The 11,442-nt window shown below is 48.1% G+C and overlaps 1 protein-coding gene across 3 annotated transcripts; it reads left to right on the top strand.

Moving 5' to 3' along the window:
- Positions 1-275: 275 nt before the first annotated feature.
- On the top strand, positions 276-11,144 carry ADSL (adenylosuccinate lyase; the record flags this gene model as incomplete). Of its 3 annotated transcripts, XM_084255691.1 has the most annotated exons (12): positions 276-455; positions 2,203-2,247; positions 2,717-2,796; positions 3,651-3,822; positions 3,993-4,039; positions 4,496-4,586; positions 5,860-5,929; positions 6,039-6,186; positions 7,924-8,014; positions 9,020-9,109; positions 9,596-9,772; positions 11,058-11,144. In XM_084255691.1, the coding sequence occupies exons 1-12, from the start codon at positions 291-293 to the stop codon at positions 11,142-11,144; spliced, it is 1,263 nt and encodes a 420-aa protein (XP_084111817.1). In that variant the 5' UTR covers positions 276-290. The 3 variants fall into 3 exon arrangements, with proteins under 3 accessions (XP_084111817.1, XP_084111818.1, XP_084111819.1); XM_084255692.1 differs by lacking the exon at positions 2,203-2,247; XM_084255693.1 differs by lacking the exon at positions 9,596-9,772.
- Positions 11,145-11,442: the final 298 nt, after the last annotated feature.

Genomic DNA, 11,442 nt, shown 5'->3' with positions numbered 1-11,442 from the left:
CAGAATTCCTTTGTTACATATGTGTGTGTTGGACCTTACATGTGTAATTTACCGTGATTCCTTGAGAAAGTCATCCATCCCTGTGTACTTTTAACTTGGTTACCCCAAGTTAATTTGGTTACCCCATGTTAATTTACGAATTGGGAGGTAAGGCATAAATGCTAAGATGAGCCAGTTATTTTCATGGTATCAGCTCAGTTGTAATAATTGCATACCTGAAGTTATTCTATTTCATTTTGCTTGTTCTGCAGACATTGGGATTGCCTATAACGGATGAACAAATCCAGGAAATGAAGTCAAATCTGGACAACATCGACTTCAAGATGGCAGCTGAGGAAGAGAAACAGTTACGGCATGATGTGATGGCTCACGTACACACGTTTGGCCACTGCTGTCCAAAAGCTGCGGGCATTATTCACCTTGGTGCCACCTCTTGCTATGTTGGAGACAATACAGTACGGGCCTGTGTTGTTTTGTTTCCATGTAGGACTCAGTCTTTATGTGTTAATAAATTTTATTTGATTTTGTTCAATTTCGGGAGTTGCATAGATCTTTAGTGTTAGGGGTATCTCAGTGCTCATGAATTTCCTGCTTTTGGCATCTTTCTTGTCTCAGCTCTGAGATCCTAAGTGACCTCCAGATTGCACTTATGCATTGATATGTTGGACAGAAGTCACCTCTTTAGCCTTTTAGTTGGCGAGGTAATTTTCCTTCCAAAGTCTTTTATAACTGCTGTGACAGAGGAGTGCATCATTTTTTTTTTTTTAAAGAATATTAATGAACTTTTTTTTTAAAGATTTATTTATTTTGCATAGAAGAACTGGGGTGTAGGCCAGACGTGCAGGGGGTGAGAGGACCCACCAGAGAGTATAGAGTAGAACAGGCAGAGCCACTGAAATACACTGCTGAGGGGAGCAGCAGGTGAGGCAGAAGAGGTCTGCTGCGCCATGTGGGTCAGCTCCCTGGCCGGGGATCGTACTCAGGCCATCACAGTGATAGTGCTAAGTTGAGACTTACCTCCCAAGCCATCAGGGAGGTCCCTGCATTATAATTCTTTTTCTTTTTCAAGATTGATTTGTTTATTTATACAAGCACTGGGTACAGTCAGAAGCGCAGAAGGGTGAGAGAATACACCAGAGCCAGAGCAGGGAACACAACAGACAGACTGACGAAATACACTGCTGAGGGGAGCAGCGGGCATGGCAGAAGTCTTCAAACCATGTGGGACCCTCGCTGGCGGCCAGGGATCAAACCAGCGCTGCCGATGCCGCGGGCAGCTACGTAGCCCAGCGCTCAACCGCTGCGCCACCAGCGGAGGCCCCTGCATTATAATTCTTAAATGAAATGTTCGTTGGCCTAAGTGTCTTAGAGGCAAACGTGGAAAGCAACAGCAAGTGCTTTCTAAGCGGTTTTAGGTGCTTTGCACTATTCTGAGCACTTTGTATATATTACTCATTTATTCTTCACAACCACCCTGAGAGGCAGAGGCTGTGATCTCCATTTTCAGCCAGCACTATTGAATAAAGCTTACTTAAATGTATGGTTCTGAGTTCTAGTTAATTTATGCATTCATTTGACCTTCACCACACTAAAGTTTGAGAGTACATCCCTCACCTGGCTTTGTCTTGCCTGTGTACAGTCATTCTCCACTCCTGCTTCCAATCACAGACAACTACTGACCTGCCTCTTGTCTCTGTAGTTTAGCCTGTTCTAGAAATTTCATATAAATGGAATCTATATAGACTCTTGGGGACTAGTTTCCTTATCTCAATTCTGCATTGAGATTTAAAAAGAGATTGAAGAGCTTGCCCAAGGTCATGCTGCTAGAAAGAGTATAAACGCAAATAGAATGGCCCCAAAGCAGTGCCCTTAATCATAGTGTACCTGTGGGACCAGACGTTCCATTCCAGATAAATTCCCGATTCAGAAAGAAGCCACGTAGGGACCTCCTTGGTGGCGCAGGGAGTTAAGTCTCAGCATTATGAAGCTATCCGCAGCCCCTACAACATAAGTTTGATCCCCAGCCAGGAAGCTAACCCACATGGTGCAGTGTAGTCTGCTCTTCTGGTAGTGTCAGCATCTCCAGCTCTTGCAGTGAGCTTGGTAGTTCTCCGAGAGGCCCAGTCATGAGTGCCAGAAAATGCTGTGCGTGATTTGTTTGGGCAAAACTATTTAATGTACAACTTGCATTTTCTCTTGTAGGACCTCATTATTCTTAGAAATGCATCCAACCTGCTTTTGCCAAAGGTAAGGCGTGGGCAGAAGTTTCCTAGATTCTCTGATAGAAAATGGGCACCACTTATGTGTGTGAATTCACGTAAATCTAATTAGAGTATTCTTTTTTCAGGTGAGCAATCATCTGTAGAACTAAGTGACTTTTCTTGAGTAAAATTGTTTTTAAGTAAATGCTTTCTAAGCATAGCCTTCTAAGGGAAGTACATACAGTCGACAGCATGTAGTTGAAATATGTGGGCCAGATTTATGAGGTTGTCCTGTTTGTCTGCATGGTCAGTGGTCGTAAAATTGTGTAGGAAAAGTTTTTGTTGCTGTGAACTCTTCAAGACACTTTAGGACACAAGCTGAAAAGATAGGGCTTCTGCTTCTTGAACTGGAGGTGTGATTTTGTGTAAAGTGTAACAGTTTAGTTTCTGACCATGTGAGGAGCTCAACCTAAATTCACTCCCTTCCCCTTTCCCCCATGTGGTCTCTGCTGTAGCTCGCCAGAGTGATCTCTCGGCTTGCTGACTTTGCCAAGGAGCATGCCGCTCTTCCCGCCTTGGGGTTCACCCATTTCCAGTAAGTGATCGCTTCTTGGAAACTGGGCTTGTTTATGTGCATCTGGCTTTCATTTATTTATTTTTTTTTTTTTAGAGGCATGTTTTATTTATTTATTTATTTATTTGTTCGTTTTTGTTTATACATGCACTGGGTACAGTCAGAAGCGCGGGAGGGTGAGAGAATTCACCAGAGCCAGAGCGGGGAGCAGAGCAGGCAGAAGGACCGAAGGACACTGCTGAGGGGAGCAGCGGGTGGCAGGAGAGGTCTGCGCGCCATGTGGGACCCTCCTCCGGTGGCCGGGGAGCAGCCGGGGATCGAACCGGCGCCACAGAGGCCGCGGGCAGCTTCGCAACCCAGCGCTCAACTGCTGCGCCACCAGGGAGGCCCTGGCTTTCATTTATTATTTAGTTCTTTCTCCTCCATGGAAACTTTAAGGTGAACTGTCAAAATGCAGATCAAGCAGCTAACTTGGGATGCTTATGAGGAATGAACCTGATAGCAGCACGTCCTTGAATTAATGCCGTTTTGTTCAACCTTCTTTTGTTAAAATGTTGATGGACAAAAAAATAAATTTCTGAGGCCTCCCTGGTGGCGCGGGGGTTAAAGACACAGTACTGTCAAGCTATCAGCAGCCACTGCAGCACGAGTTCGATCTCCAGCTGAGCCCATTAGTTTTATAACCTTCGACTGTTTATAACTGACTTTGAATCTCCTGAACTACTATTTGCTTAAGCTTTTTAGCTCTTATTTAGTCTCTACTGGTTTCTCCTTTACTCCTTCCCATAAGTAACAGTGGTTATTGGGGGAAACAGTGCAGTGTCTGAGAGTGAGCCCTTGGTGCGAGGCTTCCATATTCTCTGGGTTGCTTTCAGGCCTGCTCAGTTGACCACAGTTGGGAAGCGCTGCTGCCTTTGGATTCAGGACCTTTGCATGGATCTCCAGAACCTGAAGCGTGTCCAGGATGACTTGCGCTTCCGAGGAGTGAAGGGCACCACGGGCACTCAGGCCAGCTTCCTGCAGCTCTTTGAAGGAGACCACCAGAAGGTATCCTGAAAGCCGCCTCTGCGGTGGGAGCACCAGGTGGTAGGGAGCGCTCACAATGGTCGGGGTCTTTGGACCGCAGGAAGTGAGTGGAAACCTGGGCAGGGTGCAACCTCACAGTGTGCTCAAGCTAGACACCCTGGGTTTCTATAGGGATGTCTTTTCTTTCCCAGGTAGAGCAGCTTGACAAGATGGTGACAGAAAAGGCAGGATTTAAGAGGTAGGTAACTGAGAAAGGTTTTGGACTCCCAGTGGCTTAGCTTTTTCTTCCTTTGTTCTTCCAGAATTCCTGCCATCTCTGGCCTGAGTTTTCTTACTGTCTCGATTCTGAATCCACAATAAAAAAGGGAGCAACTTATTTCTGAGTTTTTAAACTAGCCTTGCCCATGTTGGTGGTGGTTTCATTCCTTCACTGAAAGCCTCCAGTGAGCTGGTTTAAATGGGTTCCCAATTAAGGCCATTAGATCCCACATTGGCTGCTGCTTCCAGGTACCTCCATCAAGCTGTGGCAGGATGTAGGTGCCCTAGACCATGTGTACCTCTCAGGTCAGGACAGCTGTCAGGACCGGGAGGTGGGTGGAAGAACAGTCATTCAGCAGCTAGTTATTGCATTCCTCGCAGCTCAGTGTGACTTATAAACCTGTAAAACCAAAGACTCTTTTCTATTTATTTCCAGAGCTTTCATCATCACAGGGCAGACCTACACACGAAAAGTGGATGTTGAGGTGCTGTTAGCACTGGCTAGCTTGGGGGCGTCTGTGCACAAGGTGAGTGGGGCAGCTTGTAGGGGACAGGGATGAGAGCTCTGCATACCACAAACAGACCAGATGAGCTCAGACTTATTTAATCAACTCTCTCAAGAGATGTCAACATCAGTCTTAACAATTTGGGACCCATAAATAAGGTCTCATGGGCCTCTGATGGCCTAGGGGTTAAGTCTCAGTGCTACCACCACTGAAGCTTGAGTTCAGTCCCCGGCCAAGGAGCTGACCCACATGCAGCAGACCTCTCCTGTCTCGCCCACTGCTCCCCTCATTATTTCAGTAGATCCGCCTGTTCTGCTCCCCATTCTATCTCTGATTGAATCCTCTCACCCCCCATAGGCCAAAAAAAAAAAAAAAAAATCTTAAAAAAAAATAAAGTCGCGGGCCTCCCTGGTGGCGCAGTGGTTGAGCGCTGGGTTGCGAAGCTGCCTGCGGCCTCTGCGGCGCCGGTTCAATCCCCGGCTGCTCCCCGGCCACCGGAGGAGGGTCCCACATGGCGCGCAGACCTCTCTTGCCGCCCGCTGCTCCCCTCAGCAGTGTACTTCGGTCCTTCTGCCTGCTCTGCTCCCTGCTCTGGCTCTGGTGAATTCTCTCACCCTCCTGCGCTTCTGACTGTACCCAGTGCATGTATAAACAAAAAACAAACAAACAAACAAACAAATAAATAAATAAAACATGCCTCTATTAAAAAAAAAATAATAAAGTCGCTCAAATTAAGGTGTGTTCAAGGGAAGGACTGCTGTTGGCATTCTCATTAAAGTTCATAATGCCGTCGTCCCTCCATGCTGTTATAAGCAGTGCCTCATCAAAACACCTGCTTCCTCCCAGCATTTGTCGTTCTTTTTTTTTTTTTTGAAGATTTATTTTTATTTATGCATGCAAGAACTAGGGTGTAGGTCAGAGGTGCAGAAAGGTGAGAGGATTCACCAGACACAGAGTGGGGAACAGAACAGGCAGACTGACTGACTGAAATACACTGCTGAGGGAAGCAGCAGGGAGACAGAAGAGGTCTGCAGCGCCATGTGGGTTAGGTCCCTGGCCAGGGATCGAACTCGTGCTTCAGTGGCTGGTGATAGCTCGATAGCACTGAGACTTAACCCCTGCGCCACCAGGGAAGCCCCCTGAATTTGTCATTCTGCTCTTCAGGAGCCAAGAAAAGCCTGAGTAAGATGCTGTCCAGGAGCACTGGAGGATCTTCAGCCCAGCATCAGCTCGAGCCCTGACCCCAGGTTGCTGCACGGGTGTGGACTGACACCTATGCCATGCTTTCCCCCAGATTTGCAGCGACATACGACTCCTGGCACACCTGAAGGAGATGGAGGAGCCCTTTGAGAAACAGCAGATTGGTGAGTATGGTGTAAAGTCTGGGGCAGTGTGGAGACTGGGAGGCTGGCGGGCGTGTGAATAGCTCTCCCTGCGTACTCGCAGGCCTCTGAAGCCCCTGCTTCCACGCAGGCTCCAGCGCCATGGCATACAAGCGGAACCCTATGCGCGCTGAGCGATGCTGCAGCCTGGCCCGGCACCTCATCACCCTCGTCATGAACCCGCTGCAGACAGCTGCTGTGCAGTGGTTGGAGCGCACCCTGGACGATAGTGCCAACAGGTCTGTGGAGCAGGGTCGCGCAGTGTATGCAGGGCACTCGGGGGGAGCAAAGAGAAGTGGTGGAGGACTCAGGGATAATGTCAAAGAGTGGGTGGTGCTCTAAGGCTTACTAGATTCAGGCACTTCTCAAGACATTTAAACAAAATTGGGAGTTTTTATAAAGGCCCAAAAGGAGGAGAAAGAACAGTTTAGGGAGTTACTAATAAATCGATAGCACTGGGGAATGGGGTGTGCGTTGGCAAGAGATGAGATGGGGCGTTACTTCAGGTAGTAGCCAGTTCCTGAAAGGCCCTGAGAGGGAGTTTAACTTGTTCTGATACCAGCTGTTGTGTCTTGGCACAGTGACATCTTTGCTAGTTAGGAGGTGGGCCAGAAGTAATTTGTCACAAAAAGGTACCACTTCTACCTTATGGGTGTGTGTATATGTGTAAAGTAGATCCAGAAAGCCTGGTTTCCCTGCATTGTGCTGGGATTTCTTGAGTGGAAAAGGACATGTAGTCAAAGCTAGCTCTCTGGGGTCCATGCATAATCCAGAGTTTATCTGTGGGAATACACCCTCTGAACTCACTCAGAAGTTCACCATTGGATGAAGTGGTTTTTTTTGTTTGCTTGTTTGTTTTTAAATTTATTTATTTATACAAGCACTGGGTACAGTCAGAAGTGCGGGAGGGTGAGAGAATTCACCAGAGACAGAGCGGGGAGCAGAACAGGCAGAAGGACCGAAGTACACTGCTGAGGGGAGCAGCGGGCGGCGGGAGAGGTCTGCGCACCATGCGGGACCCTCCTCCGGTGGCCGGGGAGCAGCCGGGGATCGAACCGGCGCTGCAGAGGCTGCGGGCAGCTTAGCAACCCAGCACTCAACCGCTGCGCCCCCCGGGAGGCCCTGAAGTGGTTTTTAGGGTGTGGCCTGATCAGATGAGCCTGCTGAAACACCCTGTAGCCATTTGGAGAATCAGTTGTAAGGCGGCACAGCTCTGGTCCGAACAAGTGGGGAGGCTACTTTCATTTAATTTTTTTAAAAGATGTATTTGTTTATGCATACAAGAATTGGGGTATAGGCCAGAGGTGTGGGGGATGAGAGGATTCACAGTGACAGTGGGTTGCAAAATAGGCAGATCAACTGAAACACACTGCTGAGGGGAGCAGCGGGCAAGTCAGGAGAGGTCTGCTGTGCCATGTGGGTTGTTCCCTGGCCGGCTGGGGATTGAACTCGCGCTACAGAGGCTGCAGATCGCTTCATAGTGCGGTGCTTAACCCTTTGTGCCACCAGGGAGGCTCCTCCAAAGGCCACTTTTAAAAGCTTTGTCCACAGTTGCCCTGCCACTGAGGAGGAAATATATGGGTGTAAACTCAGTGGCAGGTTGACTGTCCTGCGTGGTTGCCTGGAGTAAGTTGTTCAGTATTAGAGGTGCCAGTGCTATTTGTTGAGTCAGGTGCTGCTGGGAGAGGAGCAGATTGGAGCTGAATTCATTGAGGCTTGCAGTACCAGCAGGTCCACTAGGTGGAGCTCTTGAACTATGTGGTCTGGCTATTGGGCAAATGATCTGGACTAGATAGAGGTGCTAGATTTGAGGGTCATGAGGATATTGGAGTAGTTGAAGATGTGAGATTGAAAGAAGTTGTCTAAGAAGTTTATGTGGCATAAGAAGACAGTAGGGCAACTTTCTGGAACATACCTTGCATTTCACTGAAGTTAATTTGTTTAAAGGGATAACAAATTGGCTGTTTGCTTTCTAGACGGATCAGTTTGGCGGAAGCTTTTCTCACTGCAGATGCTATATTGAATACTCTGCAAAATATTTCTGAAGGATTGGTGATCTACCCCAAAGTAAGAGCCTCTCAGTTAAAAGGCAAATATGAGGGAAGGGTTGGAATGTGGGTGACCTTTTCCCACCCTGGAGTGAGTATATTGGGGGGACTCTTTCCTGGTCCAGTAGAGCTTTCCAACCTGAGCTCTGTTTTCAGTTGTGACATAAGCCCTAGTGTAGGGTAAGTAAAGTATCAGGTTTTTCTGCCCTCCCACCTTTAGGATTGATGATGGAACCCTGTGGTCCTGAATGCATGCCTGATGGCGGGCACCTGGAGTAGGTTGTGGGCATTTGTAACCAGGTACACCTGGGCTGAGATGGGGCTTATAAGGGCAGCGTCACGGGAATGTCAGCAGAGCAGAACAGAGAACGAAAGAGCAACCAGAACAAGAGAGCACAGACAGAGTGAAGATTCCCTGGGAACTGGGAGGCCTGCCAGCCTCCCAGCCTGCTGGCACCCCTGCCTGCCGTGTACCTGGTAAATCCCAATAGAAGCCTGAAAAAGCCACTGAGGGCTCCAGGACTCTCCTCCACCCGTCCGCTCAGTCATAGAGATCCTGCTCTGGCCCTTCCTGCCACTACACCTAGGGAACTGACTTGCTCTGAAATTCATAGGCACATTTGAGAAAAACACTTCACATTAACTTACACAGCCTGCCCGCTGACTTGTCAGCTCTGCAGCAGCCAGCAGAGCAGGCTGTTCCATTTGCCTCTCTATAAGTACCTGAGGCAGGTGGTTCATGTCCTTCAGGTACTTGGATTTTGAGGTTGGGCACTAAAATTGAACAAACTTGAGGTTTTAGGACTTCTGATGAAGCAATTTTTTAAAACTTAAATCATTGCTCCTTTTTAAAATCAAAATAATACTCTGAATTAGAAAATTTGAAAAACAGTGTAGAATGATCATTGCATTCCACTTTCTTCATGAATGTAGTCCATAGGCCTGCTGTGCAGGTTGCTGGATGGTGCCGGCTTCTTACTGGGTGTGTGAGTTTGTAACCTTTCCTGGCCCTTCCTCCTCCTAGGTGATTGAGCGGCGCATTCGGCAGGAGCTGCCTTTCATGGCCACAGAGAACATCATCATGGCCATGGTGAAAGCTGGGGGCAACCGCCAGGTTTGTGATCCTCATGCTCTTAGATTGAGTGCCCCGTCCGCCTGCTCTGCCTCCTGAAGAGGAATGGATGAAAGGCAGGCCCCTTTATCCTCATACTGGTTCAGAGCACTGACCTCATTCTACCACAAAACAGGCTTGTCTCTGGTGATTGAGATGAACCTGGTTAGTAAAAGTGAATCACTCGCTTGTAGGGAAGGTCCCCTCTCGGTAAATGAATTGGGTCTGACTTCCCATAGGAAGCAGTCAGTGGGGCATCAACAGCACACGTTAGAAGGTGGTTTGGGAGGCTTCTGAGGTGCCGGCATGAGGCAGGCATCAGTGTCACACCATCCAGTGGTCAGAGAGACAGGGTCTCGCTGGAGTCTGACTTTGAGAGGAACCACCTCAACCTGGAGGGGCACAGACACTTGTATGGAGTGCTGTGTGACTCAAGATGCTCACAGGCCCTGTCGGTGGTTAACCAGCACCCCCCTCACTGTCTTCCAGGATTGCCATGAGAAAATTAGAGTGCTTTCCCAGCAGGCAGCCGCGGTAGTCAAGCAGGAAGGGGGTGACAATGATCTCATCAAGCGCATCCAGGCCGATGCCTACTTCAGTCCCATTCACTCCCAGTTGGACCATTTACTAGATCCGTCCTCCTTCACTGGCCGTGCACCCCAACAGGTAAGCATCAGGTTGCTCCCGGGTCCGAGGTTTGACCCAGGGTTCTCCCTGCACTGCTGGGCTGTGCAGCCTGGAACACTCTTTACTGTTTCCACTTTATAGGAGGAGTGGTGGGAATGGGGTGTCTTAGAATCCAGAGCCGCTTGGTGGCTAAGATGTAGGGGCCTGGATTGTTTTGAGCTGCCCAGAGTATTTCCTCCATGGAATTCTCAGGATTCTCTTTTGGTTGAGAGCAGATGGTGTGCTGGGCAGAGACTGAGCTTTACTGTCAGCCAGATCTGGTTCACTCCTGACTTGTGGCATTTACCGGCTGACAGGAGAAAAGGACATCTGTCGGGCGGCTGTGTTGATTGAGGGCCTGGCGTAGTGCTTGGTGCAATGAGTGTTTAGTACGTGTCATTTTCCTCTTGGCTCTACTGAGACTCCCAAGAGTTAATTTAGAAACGTCAAGTGCAGGCAGGGTGCTCAGTGTGTGTTCAGGTACTTTGTTTCAATTCTGGAGCTTTAAAGATGGACACATAATCCTCCTCTCCAGGGAGCTCAGTGCTTAGTGGTGGAGACTTGTAAATAGGTCATTATAATGCCAAATAGCACCTGCAGGAATTGAGAGACACCTATCTCTTGGGATCAAAGGAGGAAACAGCCCTAAAATAGTAGAAGTTGGGAGAACACACGGCAGACTTCTTGGAGGACGTGATGTCTAAGCTGAATCTGAGGGACAAGTAGGAGTCTGTCAGCCAGATCTGGTTCACTCCTGAGAGGAGATGGCAAATGCAGCATAAGAGACGTTCCAGGCAATGGAGTGTTGCTGGACAATCAGGTGCCCTAGGGGACTTAAAGGTCAAGTTTACTGTTTGTATTCAGTTCAGGCTGGGGTTTTGTATTTGAAAGATGTCAAGTGGGGAGACCAGTAACAAGGTAGGACGTAGCAGATGCAGAGTGGGTGAGGACTTGGAGCCAGTGCGGTGTGGGGTGCAGACAGGAGAAGTCCCAGGGCTATTTAGGAGGCTTCTCACTTGGAGCCATTTGGGTGAGGATGAGGGAGGAAGTACTAATGACTTTCACGTGGGTAACTGGCGCTTGGGGAGGCCCAAGAGAGAGAACAGGATGGGTTGTGAGGAAGGCTGGTGTGTGTGCCATGGAGGGTTAGCTGCTTGCTTGGGGGGAAGCTCAGTGGTGCAGTAAAGACTTTATCAAATTAGGTCTCAGTGATTGAAAAAAAAAAACAAAAACAAATATACATCTTAACAGTTTTTTCTCTTATATTTGCTCTCCTCTTTGGCAGGTACAGAGATTCTTAGAAGAGGAGGTATATCCCCTGCTAAAACCATATGAAAGTGTGATGAAGTTGAAAGCAGAATTATGTCTGTAGAGCTGGAAGAGAATTAAACAAATTCCTTGTTGGCTTTGTTAACTTTTATTGGCGAGTCATGAAAATGTTAATTTAGTGCCTTAGTCTACGTTTATGTCGTTTTTTTTTTTTAACATTTCAAAAGGACAGATTTATCAGGGAAAGGATAAAGGCAAAAAGAGGCACCTGCATAGACAGGTGGGCAGGAGAGACACCGCTCCTGTTTTGCAAAGTGAAAAAGGGTTGTGAAAAGACACCAAGAAATTTTACCTTGAATTAATTCAGTACTTTTCTCTCTCCATGGTGCTCTCACATTTCT

The sequence above is a fragment of the Talpa europaea genome, assembly GCF_964194135.1.
Source record: "Talpa europaea genome assembly, chromosome: 15".
Lineage (NCBI taxonomy): Eukaryota > Metazoa > Chordata > Mammalia > Eulipotyphla > Talpidae > Talpa > Talpa europaea.
Note: the sequence above shows the minus strand (reverse complement) of the source record. Positions and strands in the feature narration are given on the sequence as shown.